The sequence below is a fragment of the Lonchura striata genome, chromosome 6 (genome assembly GCF_046129695.1).
Source record: "Lonchura striata isolate bLonStr1 chromosome 6, bLonStr1.mat, whole genome shotgun sequence".
In the NCBI taxonomy this organism is placed as follows: Eukaryota; Metazoa; Chordata; class Aves; order Passeriformes; family Estrildidae; genus Lonchura; species Lonchura striata.
Genome location: NC_134608.1, coordinates 67,696,437 through 67,713,496, shown reverse-complemented (window position 1 = coordinate 67,713,496; position 17,060 = coordinate 67,696,437). Strand labels below are relative to the sequence as shown.

Genomic DNA, 17,060 nt, shown 5'->3' with positions numbered 1-17,060 from the left:
TGGGAAAAGCTGTGAAAAAATGTCAGGGATTTCACAATTTCATTTTTCCAAGTGGCTGCTATTCGTGGAAATTGAGAGCCCCAAGAGAACTGTTTTCTTATGGAGGAGTCTCCATAGCAAGAAAGAGAGACTCCTCTCCCTAAGTGAAGTGAAGAAAGACTATTTTAGAGGTGGTAAACGTACTCAAAATTTTAGGTTTTGTGTCCATATATTGTCAATAAAAAGAAAAAGTTGTATGGAGAGAGGAAGTTTTGTGAAAGTTTTGATATGATTCTTACTACTCTTTCTTTTAGTTACTGTTAATAAACTTTTCATTATTCCCTTTTAAAGTTTTCAGCCCATTTGCTTTTCTCCTACTCCTATCTCACAGCAGGAAATGAGTAAGTATATTCTAGTGAGTGCACTGGTAATTAGCCAAAACTGAACTCACCACACTAATTGATGCATTGGCCGAGAAATCTCAAATTGGCAAGCCAAAACCACTACAGAAAACTTCCTGATGAACTGCATTAGAGCAGAGGGAAATCAAGGTAAAGCCATGGTTTTTCAGGACTTGCTTGATCCTAATGAGCTCCGTGGTGCATTTGGAGCTGAGACCTGGAACCTCAGGGCCTGAGAGGAGATTGCACAAACCTTTCCCGGAGTCAAAGTCAGAGGAAAACCCCAAAGTGGTTGGAGTCTAAAGCATTAATGGGAACCACAAAGGTCCATCTATACCACAGGCTCTTCATGGAGTCCTTGGAGGAGAGACCTGGAGGCCAGGATGGCACAAAAACCTCTCAGAGACTGAAAATGGCACAAAGAACTCTCAATGTGGAAAGGAAAATCCAAAGTACCTCACAAATGTTAAGAATCTTAAAGTATTCATGAGCCCCACTGAGTGTCAGTACAAAGCTCTCAAGGGACTCATTAAAACAGATAATTGGGGCCATGATTGCAAAAACCTCTCACAGTCTGTATCAAAAGGCAAACACCAAGTACCTTAATAAAACTGAAGTACCTTGAAGAATTAATGGGCCCCACTGAGTGTTGTTCCTGACAAAGTCTCTCCAGGGACTAATTACAGCAGATAATTGGAGGCCTAGATTGCAGAAACCTCTCAGAGACTCCAAGGCAAAAGCCAAAGTCCTTTGAAAAACCTGCAGTCCCTGGGAGCATGAAGGAGCCCCCAGGGCCATTCCTGACCAAGGCTCCCCAGGGACTCCTTCCAGCAGATCCTTGAGGCCACTGGGATGTGGGCTAGTGGGGGGATGCTGAGGGCAGGACCAGGGGCTGACAGTGCCCAGCCTGGCTGGGGCTGTTCCAGGAGGCCCCAGGGCCTCAGGACAAGGTGTTTCCTCACAGCCCTTGGTGGCACAGACCCTGCTGTGCTCCAGGGCACCAAGACTTGGCTTCTCTTTGTCCCCACCTGGCATCAGTGCCTCCAGTTCTCTGCTCTGCCTGGGACCTGGGGCCACTTTCTCAGTCGTGTCCCTCAGTGGGACCCATTAAAAGTCCAAGAAACTTTGGAGTTGGAGTCTGACTTGGAGTTCTGCAGAGGTTTCTGCAGCTCCCTCTCAGGGCCTGATGTTCAGGGCTTGAGCACAAAGCCCCAGAGGGTCATTAAAGTCCTTGTGCTGTGTCTGTGCTGCTGAGCTGGGCTGGGCTCCTGGCACAGAGGGTGATGCTGGTAACCAAGCAGAGCTTCAAAAGCACATTTCTCTTGCTGAGCAGCTCTTCTGCCAGCCCAGCAGGGCTGGGGCACTGCCTGCAGCCAGCCCGGGCACAGCACAGAGGCACAGAGAGCTTCAACCAGTCAGGGCTGGGAAGGGGCTGAGAAGTGCCTGGGGCAGAATCACTGCCAGCCCTTGGCACAGGAACCTCTGGCTGCAGGACAATGCAGCTGCAGCTCCTGCAGTGATCTCCTAAAGCTGGAACATGCCAATGCCCACAGAGCCTGTGAGTGCATTCTCTGCTCATCTCCTGTGCAGAGCAGCCAGGGGTGCCCAGGGCTGTCCTGCAGAGCAGGGTCCTGCAGCCCAGGGCGCTGTGCTGGGCCAGGGACTCTGCTGCCTGCCAGGGACAGCTCTCAGCCGGCCCTGGAGCTGCTCCCAGCGCTGGCCAGGAGCTGTGGGGGGAAGGAGCCACCCTGAGCAGGGCAGGTGCTGCTGCTGAGAGGGGCTGGCTGGGGCAGGGCTGCTCCCAGCTCCAGACCAGCCTGGGCACAGCTCCGGAGGGCACTTCCCAAAGAAGGTAAGCCTAGGATTATACTTATATACTTAGAAAACTATAATCCTTTATTATTGCTATTAAACTCTTGATTACCTCTCTTAAACTCTTACTGAACAATATTAAAGTTATATTATATATCTCTATATCTATAATATTTAATTAACTCTAGTATATTTCCTTATGGTTTTTCTTAGAATTTAGAAAAATAACCTGACTGTATAAATGCATTTTTGAATATTATATAGTCTTTTCATCAGGAAGAGGACCTACAAGAAGAACATTTTGGTTTTTGTATGCCAGCAGTGATAACGAAAACTGGGGGAAAAAAGTCCTTGGACCTACTCCAATGTGTTGAGCCAGGAGTGTGTAACTGGGACAAGTGAATATCCTTTTGAATGTCCTTGTTAAGTATCCTAATTAATCAACCTTAATGAATTGTTGAAATCAGGGGCCGGTTGTGCCTCATCCCCACTGGGACACCTGGAAGCTTCCAATAAAGGTCTGGTTTTTACTTTACTGTTCTAACACTGTTGCAAGGGCTTTTTTTCTCCTTCAATTATAGACAACAGGGGGTTGAGAGAAGCAGAACAGGAATTGAAATCCCAGAATGACAGAACATTCTGAGTTGAAAGGGATACACAGGGTCATCAAAGGAATGTTTGAACATTTACAAAGACTCCAGAACTGTGACTTTGTGTCCTGGGTTGTAAAATAAGCTTGTATTCTATTTGCCATCTGTTGAAGGCAAACCTGTCGGACAGGTTTTGTTATCTCTCTCAGAGACAATGGTTTGCCCCGTAGAGGCAATGGTTTGTTTATACACTATTGACTGACTCACTGCTGGGCTGGTAAATGTAACACCGTGAGGGGTCCCACCCAGAGGGGGAAGCCAAGCACTCTATTATGGTATAAAGGGGTAGCTTTTAGGGAGAGAAGCAGCTCGCTCTCTCTCTCTTCGCGGGATTCCCAGAGAAGCAGCTCTCTCTCTCTCTCTCTCTTCGCGGGATCTCGCAGCGAAGCAGCCGGAGCGCGCTGAGGCGACGGCAGCGGAGCTCGGAGGCAACCCCGGCGCAGAGGAAGACCGGCCCCACTGCCACCAGATCTTCAGAGGAAAACTGTACCCTTCCAAAGATCACCACTTCAGCTGCAACTCATCAACCATTGCAAGGGGAGCAATTGTCCCAGCAGAACTGCTACGGGCACCCCGACTCCTCAGGTTCTGGACTTTCTCACTGGTTTTGTTTGTACCGATTGCATTTGCCTTTTTAAATTGTTGTCTAGTTTTCTCCTAGTAAAGAATTGATACTCCCATTCCCACATCTTTGCCTGAGAGCCCTTTAATTTAAAGATCCTGGTAATTCAGAGGGACGGGGGTTTGCCGTTCTCCATTGCACAGGAGGCTTTGCCCTCTTCCACAGACTCCTGTCTTGTCGAACCAAGACACTTTGGCTGGTCAGTCTCTCTTCTGGGAGCCTGCCAAAGGGCCTTCAGCCACTCCTCAGCCCTGGGCAGCAGCAGCATCACCTCTGCAGGGCCCAGCAGGGCTCTCCTGAGCTGCCCTTGCCCAGCTGCACACAGAGCCTGCCCCAGCCAGGGCCCTGCACACAGGCAGGTTTCTGTAGGGCCGGGCCCAGGGCACACAGGGTGGGATGGGCTCTGTGAGCGCTGGCAGGGACAAGGCACCTCTCAGGAGGGGATGTCCAGGCCCAGGGAGATGCTCAGGGAAGCAGAGGGGGCTGAACAGAGCAGTGCTGGGGGAACAAGCCCATCCAGCCCCTAACCTTCCCTCAGCCACAGGGAATCCTTTGCCTCTCACATCTCTCAGTGGCAAACTCTGAGTGCAGCAGGAATGCTGGTGATTTCTGATCTCAGAGAGTGAGCAATGATGTGTGGGTAGGAAAATTATTCCTAAAATCATCTCCTGCCATCTGTTTCCTTTAGAAATGTGAGTGCAGATGGTATCAAAGCCTTTCTGGAGTAGGAGTGATTCCCCTGACAAATCCTGAATATCCACCCTTGTCCCTCTGCCAGATGGCCACAAACCCAGGGCAACAGGGCAGGGATGGCTCCTTGAGAGCCCCCATGCACAGGCCTGGCTGTTCCTGGCACACTCAGCCAGCACAGCTGGAGCTCAGGCACACACTTGTCTGAAGGTTTCCCCAGAGCAGGAACAAGGGTGGGTGAGAACCAGCAGAACAGGCTACAGGGAATGGCCCAGGTTTGGCTCCGAGCAGCCTCTCCTGACTTGTCCCTGTCCTTTCTCCATGAACAGGTGCCCATGTGCAGCCACAGCAAATGTCCAACAGCAGCTCCATCAGCCACTTCCTCCTGCTGGCACTGGCAGACACGCGGCAGCTGCAGCTCCTGCACTTCTGCCTCTTCCTGGGCATCTCCCTGGCTGCCCTCCTGGGCAACAGCCTCATCATCAGCGCCGTAGCCTGCGGCCACCACCTGCACACGCCCAAGTTCTTCTTCCTGCTCAACCTGGCCCTCAGCGACCTGGGCTCCATCTGCACCACTGTCCCCAAAGCCATGCACAATTCCCTCTGGGACACCAGCACCATCTCCCACTCAGGATGTGCTGCACAGCTCTTTTTCTTCATGCTCTTCATCTCAGCAGAGCTTTCCATCCTGACCATCATGTGCTATGACCGCTATGTGTCCATCTGCAAACCCCTGCACTACGGGACCCTCCTGGGCAGCAGAGCTTGTGCCCACATGGCAGCAGCTGCCTGGGCCAGTGCCTTTCTTTATTCACTGCTGCACACAGCTAATACATTTTCCCTGCCCCTGTGCCATGGCAATGCCCTGGGCCAGTTCTTCTGTGAAATCCCAGAGATCCTCAAGCTCTCCTGCTCCAAATACTACCTCAGAGAACTTGGGCTCATTGCACTAAGTGCCTGTTTAGGACTTGGCTGTTTTGTGTTCATTGTTTTCTCCTATGTGCAGATCTTCAAGGCTGTGCTGAGGATCCCTTCTGAGCAGGGACAGCATAAAGCCTTTTCCACCTGCCTCCCTCACTTGGCCGTGGTCTCTCTGTTCCTCAGCACTGGCATGTGTTCCTACCTGAAAACCCGCTCCATGTCCTCCCCATCCCTGGATCTGGCCCTGTCAGTTCTGTACTCAGTGGTGCCTCCAGCCCTGAACCCCCTCATCTACAGCCTGAGGAACCAGGAGCTCAAGGCTGCACTGTGGAAACTGACGACAGGATGGTTTCAGAAACATTAAACTGCTGATCAATTTCTGCAAACCACTGGCAATAAAAGTGTTGGTTTTTTTTTTTCTCCTTGTTGGTTTCATTTAGTGTTTTTTTCTTTATTTTACTGTTTTCATATTGTTCTCCATAAATAAAATTGGTAGTGCCATTTCTCATTTTGTTTCCCTCCACCTTCCCTGTGGCCACAGATTGTGTCAATGAGGGGCTGCACTCACGGTGCCTTTAAAGGAACTAAAGGATCTCCCAGCACAGTTTTCTGCAGAGATGCCCTTTTGTTGCCTTCTCTGGAGCTGCAGCAGTAATGTCTGTGTGCAGAGCTGGGGCAGATCAGGGCTGGCACAGCAGCTGTGCCCAGGAGCAGCAGCACTTGGTGCTGCCAGTGCTGCTCCCGTGGCCCTGCCCCGCTGCCCTGGTGGCCCTGGTGTTGCTGCAGGGCCCGAGTGCTCTCGGGGCCGGGCACAGTCCTGGGGTGGCAGTGCCGGGGCTGCAGCAGGGACAGGCCATGGGCACTGCTGGGCCAGCGCTGACGCCTCAGGCCAGGGCCTGGGGGCTCCAGGCTCCTTGCCCAGGCTCTCTCAAGAACACGGCCAGGCCAATGCTCAGCACAGAAAACCACCGTGAGCACATCTGGGCTGCTGTGTCTGGCTGTGGGGCTCCCTGTTCTGGGCAGTGAGGAGGAGCTGCAGAGGCTCTGCAGGACTGACCGGATGGGCTTTGGGGCTGTGAGGAGAAGCTGAGGGACCTGGGCTGCTGGAGCTTCTGAAGAGGAGGCCCAGGGCTCCTCCTGCAACTGCTCCAAGGGTGGTTTCAGAGAATCCCAGAATCAGCAAGGTTGGAAAATACCTTGGAAATCATCAAGTCCAACCTGTGCCCTGACACCACCTTGTGTCCCCTGAGCCTCCTCTTCTCCAGGATAAACAGCCCCAGACCCCTCAGCCGCTCCTCACAGGACTTGTGCTCCAGACTCCTCACCAGCCTTGTTGCCCTTCTCTGGACATGCTCCAGCCCCTCCCTGTCCTTCCTAAACTGGGGGCCCAGAACTGGACACAGCCCTCGAGGTGCTGCCCAACCAGTGCTGAGCACAGGGGAAGAATCACTTCCCTGCTCCTGCTGGCCACAACATTCCTGATCCAGGCCAGGAGCCATTGCCCTTCTTGGCCACCTGGGCACACTGCTGGCTCATGTCCAGCCTGCTGTCCATCAGTCCCTGCAGGTCCTTTTCTGCCTGTCTGCTGTCCAGCCCCTCTGTCCCCCGCCTGTAGCGCTGCAGGGGTTGTTGTGGCCAAAGTGCAGGACCTGGCACTTGGACTTGTTAAACCTCACCTTGTTGGATTTGGGCCCTGGATCCAGCCTGTCCAGGGCCCTGTGCAGAGCCCTCCTACCCTCCAGCAGATCAACACTACCAGACAACTTGGTGTCTCCAGGGTTCCATGAGGACCCAGAGTGCTCCAATGGTCTCCATGATTCCATGAGGCCTCCCAGTGTCACAATGTCCCTTTGGTTCCATGAGACCCCTTGGTGTCACAAAGTCCCTTAGATCCTTAGGCCCTGCAGTGTCAAAATGTCACCATGGTCCCCCAAGGCCCTGCAGTGTCACAGGGGATCCTTGGTTCCATGAGGTCTGGCAAGGCAGCAATGCTCTCCTTGGTGCCACAGTGTCACAATGGCCTCTTGGTCCCAAGGTCCACCACGGTGTCCAACATGTTTCCTACATTCCATGAGTCCCTGAGGAGCAGCACTGGCTCCTTGGTTCCATGGGGCCCTGCAGTGTCACCATGGCCCCATCATGATATGAGGTCCTGCTCTGTCACAAAGCTCTGCATGGTTCCACAAGGCCCTGCAGGGTCACAATGGCCTCTGTGGTCCCACCAGGACCCAGACTGTCACAATGCATTCCTTGCTTCCATTCAGCCCCACAGTGTCACAGTGGCCCCGTGGCTCCATGGTGCCATGTCGTACACAGTGTCACCATGGTCCTCTCAGTGCCCCCAGGCCCCGCAGTGTCACAATGGCCTCTTGCTTCCGCAGGGTCCTGCAGTGTCACAATCATCAGAGTATCAACCAGGCTGGAAAAGGCCTAGGAGAGCATCGAGTCCAACCTGGGACCCAACACCACCTTGTCACCAAGACCATGGCACTGAGTGCCACAGCCAGTCTTTCCTGAAACACCTTCAGTTATGGTGACTCACCCAATTCCCTGGGCAGCCCATTCCAATGCTCAATCCCCCTTTGTGTGAAGAATATTTCCTGATGCCCAGTGTAAACATCCCCTGGTGCAGCTGAAGGCTGTGTCCTCTTGTCGTGTCCCTGGTCCCTGGGAATAGAGCCCGACCCTCACCTGGCTTCACCCTCCTGTCAGGGAATTGTAGAGAGTCATGATGTCTCCCCTGAGCCTCCTCTTCTCCAGGATCAACATCCCCAGCTCCCTCAGTCGCTCTGACAGGACTTGTGCTCCAGACCCCACACCAGCCTTGGTGTGGAGAGTGTGGGGACCTAAGTGTTATTGATTGTCAGCCATGAAGGGTCTTGATTTTTTGTATTTGTTCAGAATTCATTATAAGGTGCTGGGGGTCCATAGCAACTGCTGATATCAATCTATAAACAAGGAAAAGAAAACAGGACAAAACTGTTTTCTCTGTATTGTTTTCAATATAGTAAATTCACTTTGAATATACTTCTGAAATCTGTATAATTAACCACAGAAGAACTGAAAACTTAAATTATTTCCAGCAGCTTTTATTGTTTGGATGTTTTGAACAAATGTTTATGTGCTTTTCTCACTAAATTCCTGAACTGAAGAGCTCAGGAAAGAAGAGGCCTCTGGAATAGGAAAATTCATCATCAACCCCCAAGTGGCTGAGGATGCATCCCCATCAGAGCAGCAATGAGCAGAAATGGGCACAGCTCTGTGGCTGCCCCAGCTCTGGGATGGGCCCTGGGCCTGGAGCAGGAGCAGCTCTGGAGGGCCCCAGGGCCGGGGCTCTTGTGCTGGCCTGGGCAGATGGGATGGCAGGAGGGGCTGCAGAGCTCTCAGCACCTGAGGCAGAGGGGAGCAGGGCAGCCAGGGAGCTCCTTTGGCCTTGGCCAAGCCCCTTCTCCCATGGTGGGGCTGAGTCCTGGCTGAGCTGCAGCTGCTGCTGTGCCCTTGGCAGGGGCTGAGGCCGTGGGGCAGTGCCCAGAGCAGCCTGGGCTGAGCAGAGCTGTGGGGCCAGAGCTGGCTGGGCTGTGCTGGGGATAGGCCCTTGGTGCTGCCCAGAGCTCAGGGCAGCTGGCAGAGCTGGCAGGGAGCTGGGCTGGGCTGGGAGAGCCTGGCACAGAAACCATCAGTGTCCATCTCAGCCTGGCTGAGCGGGCAGGGGCAGGACTCAGCCCAGGCCTTGTGGGGCAGGGCCAGCGCCTGGGCAGGCATTGAAAACAGGCAAGAGCCCCAGAGAGGAGGCTGCTCTGTGCCCTGGGGGCACAGACAGAGCAGGGAGGGGCCCAGGACATTTGTCAGCGCCAGCCTCTGTCTGTGCCAGCCCTGGGCAGCCCTGGCTGCTGAGCCCAGCTCTGCCCTGGGCTGAGTTTGGCTGTGGCCCAGCTCCATCCTCCTGCGGGGCTCAGGGCCTGTTCCCGGCCATGGCCAGCCCTGGCCGCCTCTCTGCTGGCCCCGAGGCCGGCAGAGCCCGGGCAGGGCTGTCTGTGCAGCCCCACAGGTGCCACGGGCTCGGCAGGAGCTGGCAGAGGCTGCCCAGCAGGGAGGCCATGGGGCACAGAGCCCCAAGGCTGCCCAGGGCCCCACGGCACAGGGGCCGTTCCCAGCCGCAATGCTCCTGTCCTGGGCTGGGCTGCACAGGGGCTGTGGCACCATGGCTGGGCCAGCACAGGGCCACAAAGGGGCCACGCAGCCGCTGCCAGGGCTGGCAGCAAGGCCGGGCACAGACAAGGAATTGCTGAGCATGGCCTGCGCTGGCCAGGGCTGCCTGTGCCCAAGGCAGAGCTCAGCTGCCCTTGGGGGCTGCAGGAACACTCAGGAGCCCAAAGAGCCTCCATGGCTGTGCTGGAGACCAAGGCTGGAGCAGGGAAATGCAGGGCTGCTGTGCCATGGGGAGGGCATGGAATTCCAGCTCACACCTCAGCTGTCTGATGGTCCCGGCACCGTGCTGAGCCCTGTTCCAGACTGGAGCAGAGCAGATGTTGATGGCACAGAAGCCCTGCGTGGCTGGCAGGGACCTGCAGCTTGCAAGGTGCTCTGCTCTCCCTCAGCTCCTCTCTGAGAGATCCAATCCCAGCTCAGCACCTCAGGGCACAAGTGGCACTGCCTGTTCATGGGCACACAGCTGATGTCTGCCTGGAAAGGAGCAGAGGTGTTATTACTTGTACATTTCACATTATAGAAGGACATTTTTATTATCTGTGTCATTTAAGAAACACAAAAGTTTTCTCTCCAGGAACAGAGATCTCCTGGGAGGGTGCTGATGAGAAAAGGACAAGAAATACTGATTTTCCCATCTCCTTGTGTCACCAATATTCTGATTATTACATCATCTCCCTCTTTCTTCAGGGGTTTCCAGCTGTCCTGTTGAAATGGCCATGTCTAAGGACATCTCTTCACTTGACCAGCTGGATCTATGTTCTTCCTTTTGCTCCCACATTTCCTCCTCTAGGTGCTCTCTGGTCATTCAAGAGCCTCTCAACTGACTGGTCTCATGATTTGAGCTTTAGGGAGTTGCCCAATCTTTCTGAAGTTCAAATAAATATCACATTAGCCAACCACTTACTTAGATTTATATCTATCACAGAATTGCATTTTCTTATGTCTTTGTCTAAAACTGTTCATCTACAGAAATCCCTTGGGGATGGGGGACATGTCAGATGCTGCTGGGACATCCCAGAGAGCTGAGGAAAGAGCTGTGATGGTTATTAAACTGTTCAAATGTTCAACTTGTGTTTGTTGGCAAGAAACCTTTCTGTGCCTCTGAGTGTCACCATCCCTGAGCCCAAAGGCCACAAACCTTATAAGTTGTGGTTCCCCTTGCAGGGGCTGCACTTGGACCTTGGGTCTGCACAGGAGAGCTTTTCATCCACTTTCCCTCTTTGCCTCCCTCTGGGCATGGAGGGAGCTCCTGCCTTCAGCCTGTAACTCCTGTGTGCAAAGAGCAAATCTGGGCAGAATCGGGGCAGGGAGGGTTTGGGGGGACTTTGGGATCTGTGCTGGGCACAGAAGGTGTTTTCCATTGCTCTGAGACTGTCTGCTGTGCACAGTGGATTTAATAGCCAGCAGAGGAATGACTTTTGCATTTGATGGAGCTGTGCCTTCCCTTGGCTTTGTTGGCTGGCAATAAATGAACATCCCTCTGTGTCTGGGGCAGCTCCTTCTCCAAGGAAAGCAGGTGGGAGTTGGAGCCCAGGAGCTGAAACCTGCAGGTGCAGCCTGGGCTGGAGGCAACTCAGATTTGCACAAGGCTGCTCTGAGTGCCAGGGTTTGGATGGGGGAAATGGTGGGGTGGGGGTAGGGACAGGGTCTGATGGAATGTCAGCCATGAAGGGTCTTGATTTTCATATCTATTCCAACTGCATAAGGAGGTATTTGGATTCAATGTCAACATATAAGTGAATTAAGTAAAACATCAAAACGGGACCTAAAAAATAGTTTCTCACTCCCTGTGTAAATAAAATTCATTCATTTAAACTACACTAATGGAATCTGCCTAACCAACCACAAAGGATTTGAAAGCTTAAATCAAATTATTCCCAGAGGCTTGGCTTGTTAAGGTGTTCTGAATGTTAATGAGCCCTGGGGCACTGAATTCCTGAACTGAAGAGCTGAAGGCTGAAGAAGCCTCTGGAGCAGGAAAATTCAGCAGCAGCCTCCAAGTTGCTGAGGATGTCAGCAGCCCCCACTGAGGCCATCCCTGCCCAGAGACCCTGGGGGAATGGGCAGACAAGGAGAGCGTCCCTGGGGCTGGGGCAGCAGAACTCAGAGGCACCAGCGGCTCCAGCTGGGAAATGGAGTGTGGGATGGGGCTGTGAAAGCCCTGCCTGGGCTGTGCCAAGCAGGACACACAAGCCCTGACCCCCATCCCTAAAAAACTCTCTCACGGAGACATTTGAAAGGAATGAAAATATCTGTATCCTCTGCCTTGGATGCACTGAAGCAATACTATCAAGAGTTTCTCAGGAGCTCTAAAGGACAAAACAGCCTTTATTGGGAAATTTAGAAAATCAGATAAACTTTGGCAAACGTTTTAATATGGCATTCAATCAACAAAAAAAACTTCTCAAAGCATTAACTTGGCCCATTCAACTTCACAAACTCTGAGCCTGGTCAATTTTAAGTTAATCAATATTTGCAAGAGTACAGAAATAGAAGAGGTAGATACAGAAAGAGAGAAAAAATAAGATTCAGAGAAGCACACACGCAGCTACCATCTCCTGGATTCCAGTGGTGTTCAGACAGAAATTCCAAGAGGAGGCAGGGTCAAGATATGTGCTTGCCTTGCGGTCAGCCTTAAATAACCCTTGGTGTTCCTGGGCCCTTCCCCCAGGTGGGACTTGGGGTCATTTGGTCACTCAGGAGCTGGGCTGGGGCTCCAGAGGTGGCTGTGGAGCATTGCCTGTGCTGTGCCAGGGACTGGCAGACACTGCTGGGCTGGGATAGAGGCTCTGGGGGGATTGGGGTTCCAGGGCAGGGCAGTGCTGGGGTTCCAGGGCAGGGCAAGGCTGGACCTGCCCCTTCCTCCCCCACACATGAAATGTTTCCAGCCAACAATCTCTTCCAGTCTGTCACAACAGTCAACATTGGAGGTGAAATCCCAATATGGCCATTGGCACCTGCAGGAGAAGGACAGTTCTGTTCCATAGGAAGGAAAGCACAGAGCCCCACTGTTTGGAAGGCAGGTGAGAGCCTCATTAGGCCAAGGCCAGGCAGACTTGTCAGGAGTGGCAGATTTTGTCTGGTGGCAATCTTTGGAGATAGGGAATTTTGGAGACAATCTCAATTTTGGCCATGAGCACCTGGAGAAGCAGGACAGTTCTTTCGCAAAGGAAGGAAAGCTTGGATCCTTCCCCCGTATTTTGGAGGCAGATAAGCAGTGACCCTTACCAAACGACTGCCTGCCAGATTTGTCCTGGCAATATGTCCATGGGAACAATCCCTGGATATAAGGAAATGGAGGTGAAATCCCAATTCTGGCCATGTGTGCCTAGAGGAGAAGGAGAGTTCTTTTCCATAGGAAGAAAAGCCCTGAACCCCAGTGCTTATTAGCAGATGAGAAGAGACCCTGCAGGTGCCAAGCTGTCAGGCAGCCCCTGGAGGTCAAACCAGCCAGACCTGTTCCGTGTTCCCTCGGTTCCCTGGGGCCCCACAGTGTCCCAGGGGTCTCTGTGGTTCCCCAGGCCCCACAATGATACAGGACTCTTCTGTTCTATGAGGCCCCAATGTCACAATGGACCTTTGGACCCTGGGGGTTTGTGGTGTCACAATGGTCTCCTTTGGCTCCACAGGGTCACAATGGAACACTGATGACACGAGGCCCTGCAGTGTCACAATGGACCTTTGGTTCCCTGCAGCCCTGCAGTGCCACAAAGGCCTCTTGGTTTCACGAGGCCCCACAGTGTCACAATGGTCCCCTTGGTTCTGTGGGGACCTTCAGGTTCACAATGGTCTCACTGGTGCCATGAGACCTCACAGAATTGTAGCATAATATCCCCATCGTGGTGATAATTAACATTGACTCCGTGATTCCAGAAGGCTGATCAATTGCTTTATTATACTATACTATACTATACTTATTCAGAAAAACTCATCGTGCTTACAGACAGTCCGATGCACTCAGACCAGTTTGGTCCTTGAATGCAAACAACAGCACCACTGGCCATTTAAGAAATCACCTTTTGGTAAACAAATCTCCATAACACATTCCAATGTTCGCAACAGCAGGTGCAGCAAGGTAAAGATAGAATTGTTTCTCATTCTTTTCTCTGATCTTCTCACAGCCTTCCCCAAGATGATGCCTGGGAAAGTTGTGCCTGCAGCTCTGTGGCCAGAGAGTTTTAGCTACATCACAGTGTCGCAGTGCTTTGCTTATTCCATGGGGCCTCGTAGTGTCCCAATGGTTTCCATGATCCCATGAGTCCCCTCAGTGTCACAATGGAATCCTTGGTTCCATGGTGCCCCACAGTGTCACAATGGCCCCTTGGTTCCATGAGGCTGTGAAGTCTCTTAATGGTGTCTCCATGATTCCATGAGGCCTTGCAATGTCACAACGGGTCTTTGGCTCCCTGGGTCTCGCCGTGTCACAATGGTCCCTTGGTCCCATGACACCCCAAAGAGTCATAATGGTCTCCACAGTTCCATGAGGCCCCACAGTGTCACAGTGGACCCTTGGTTTGATGGGGCTTCTCAGTGTCACAATGATCCCGACATTCCATGGAGCCCCACAGTGTCACAATGGCCCCTTGGTCTCACAGTGTCACAAAGGTCCCTTGGTCCCACAGGCCCCACAGTGTCACAATGGTCCCTTGGTTCCATGGTGCCCCACAGTGTCACAATGGTCCCTTGGTCTCACAGGCCCCACAGTGTCACAATGGTCCCTTGGTTCCATGGTTCCTGTGCTGGTGCATTCCCCCCTCCCCTTCTCAGGCCGCCCTGCCAGCTGAGAAATGCTCGCTGGCCTCGGCCTTGGCCAGCAGCCCCTGGGCTCAGCTCCTCTGGAGCTCATCACAGACACTGTCTGCTCCAGGCACTGCTGCTGCTCAGCCAGCTCCTGGCTGCTTTAGGAGCAGCCCTGGGAACTGTTTGTGTTCCCTCGGTGGCACAACATCCCTGTTCTCACCCTGCCAAAGAAAGCTGCTGATGCCAAGTGCGGCCAGGATGAAACATGGCTGGGACTGCAGCCCCTCTCTTGGGGCCCTACAAACAGCGCTCCAAAAGGAGCCCTTGGAGCTCTCCTGGGCCAGCGACTCCCTCTGAGTGGGGCCTCTCCGAGCCGGGAACTCTCCCGTTTGCTGCACTTGGGGATCCCCAACAACGAGGGAGCCTGGGCCGATCCCCCCACTCCTCCAGGCTCAACCCTTCCCTGCTGGGGAGATGCCAAAGCATCCTCAGGGAGCATTTCCCTGCCCTCAGGGGAATTTCTCACAGGTGCCTTGCACTGACTCTCTGTGTCTGTGTGCACACAGGAGTGCCTGTGCTGGGGAAATGTGGCAGAAATGCTGCTCCATGAGGGGTCTGAGTGCCTTGGATAGCTGAGCCAGTCAGGCCTGTAAGTGAGGTTATGTCACAAGGTCCAAGCTAAGTTAAATGCTGCTAAGAGTTTTTCTTTTGCAAAGTTGTTATGTTTCATATAAGTTATAAGCTAAGTTGAATTTAACAGTGTTGAATTTATGTTGAATTTGACAATTTAAATTAACAATGTTAATTTAAAAATTAATATTGTTAAATGTTATTCCTCTGTTTAGCTGCAAAGTCATAGGTTTTAACTTAGGTTAAATGCTGTTAAGCTCTGTTCTTTTGCTAAATCGTTAAGCTTAATGTAGAAGTTAAGGTTAAGGTATAAGTTAAGTCCTGTTAGCTTTGAGCTCTGTTAAGCTTTTGGGCCATATTCCTTTTATCCTTGCCCTCACTGTCCTTGTGTCACACACACACACACACACACACACACACACACACACACACACACACACACACAAGGACAGTTTCTTGGTTCATTTCTGGTTTGATTGCCTGGATTTTGTTTGGTTTTTTTGTTGCTTTGTTTCCTTGCTGTGCCTGAAGTGTCCAGTCAGGAGCAGAATGACTCTTGCCAAGGAACTTTGTGGTGGTCACTTAATATTAAATCTGGTGTTTGCTGATCTCTTGCTGGGGATTTTTTCAGTGCTCTCAAGCCCTCATTGGTCACAGGGTGAAGGAGCCCTGGCCCAGGCTCTGGCCCTGGGGGACACGGGGATGCTGCCGGGGGGTCCCTGTCCCCCTGTCCCACTCCCCATGGCTCCAGCCCTCGTCCCCGTGTCAGGCTCTGGGGTCGATCTCGTGGAACATCCTCTGGGGGAGGCTGCGGCACCGGGGGCGGGGGGACCCGGGGGGACAGGGGACCCCGCTGTGCACGAGCAGCGTTGGACTTCTCTGGGGGGATGGGAGGGGACTGGGGCAGAGTGACCTCCCCAGTGACCTCACACAGCCCCTGTGATGTCACACAGCCATCTCTGTGATGTCACAAAGCCATTGTGATGCCACACAGCTCTCTGTGATGTCACACAGCCTCCTGTGATGACAAACACCCCCTGTGATGTCCCAGATCCAACTCTATGATATCACCCCACGATGCCATCCAGGGATGCTGTGATATCAGAGAAGACTGTGATGTCACAAAGTCACTCTGTGAAGTCACAGACTGTTCTGTGATATCACAGCCTCCTCTATGATGGTGCAATCCACTCTCTGATGCCACAGAACCATCCTCTATGATGGCAGAGTCTGCTCTATGGCCTCATACCCTTCTCTGTGACAACACAGCCAGCTCTGTGATGTCACAACCCCCTCAGTGATGTCACAAAACCCTCAAGGTCTCAGTTACATTGAAACACTGAAGTTTGTTGTATCTTAAAGAGATCCCTGTCAGGGATCTTTCTGAGAAAGTGTCCCCAGGTTCCAGGAACAGCAGAACACTGCAGGCAGTGATGACAGCTGGGGACAAGCAAGGGAAAGGTGTCTCTGGTGCTGAGCAAACCTGGATGTGTTTCAGGAATGCAAAGGGTCCAGGCCTGAGCCCCAGCCCCTGGCAAGGCAGATCCTGTCCCTCCCTCATTGCTCAGGGCTCTTCCCGGGATGGGCACTGGCATGTGGGGATGTGCAGTGCCAAGGGCAGGACCATGGGGCAGCCCCTGCCAGGCTGCTGAGCAGGGACAAGGAGGCACTGAGGCCCCAGGGCTGCAAGGGTCACTTGTCCCCTCGTGGCCTCAGGCCCAGGGCCAGCAGCCATGGCCAAAGGGCTGCACAGGTTGGCTCTGTCAGGGCCTTGCAGCTGCTGCACATCCCTGAGCCCTCTGCAGCCCAGGCTGTCCCACGGTGTCCCTGCCCTGCGCCTCTGTCCCTGCAGGCTGTCGTCACCCCCGGCTGCCCCACCTCGCTGGCCCTTCCTTTGCTGGCAGCTCTGCCTCCTGCTGCCCCTGCCTGGCCACACAAAGACTTGGCCTTGATACCAAAAGGGTTAATTCCATTTTTACTGTGCTGGGAACTTTTAACACAAGAACAATGCATGCAGGAGCTGCTTTTCCAGCAAGGACAGTTGGAAGTGTAGAAGACATCTGGCTCAAGAATGCAGTGATAGAAAAAGCAAGGACTGAACCTGTGAACTTGGGGTGGGTTTTATGGAAATGGGTAAATTGTAATACACATTTAGTGACTCTGTAGAAGCAACACACTAGTAGAGTTACATGTACACATAAGGTTAGGAGTTATCCCTCACTAGACCTCAGGCCTGAATAAATGATCCCCTCTTAAATAGCAAATTAGCGTTAAGGAGTCTTGTTCTGATATTTCAGAGACTTGGTGGCCATGAGGCCACACAGTTTAACAATGGTCCCTTGGTTCCATGAGGCCTCGCTGTGTCACAATGGACTTGGGGTTCCGTGAGCTTTCCTACTGCCAAAA

At 52.8% G+C, this 17,060-nt stretch overlaps 2 protein-coding genes across 2 annotated transcripts in view; one reads left to right on the top strand and one right to left on the bottom strand.

The window, feature by feature from the left end:
* Positions 1-17,060, bottom strand: part of LOC144246559 (uncharacterized) — a 703,923-nt gene that overhangs the window by 200,908 nt on the left and 485,955 nt on the right. The gene's annotated exons all lie outside the window — the stretch shown is intronic.
* LOC144246430 (olfactory receptor 14I1-like) lies at positions 4,507-5,439 on the top strand. Its single transcript, XM_077783822.1, has one exon. It carries the CDS (start codon positions 4,507-4,509, stop codon positions 5,437-5,439), a length of 933 nt encoding a protein of 310 aa, XP_077639948.1.

Coding starts and splice junctions, on each gene's coding strand:
- LOC144246430 (XM_077783822.1), top strand. CDS start 4,507: ATGTCCAACAGCAGCTCCATCAGCCACTTCCTCCTGCTGGCACTGGCA.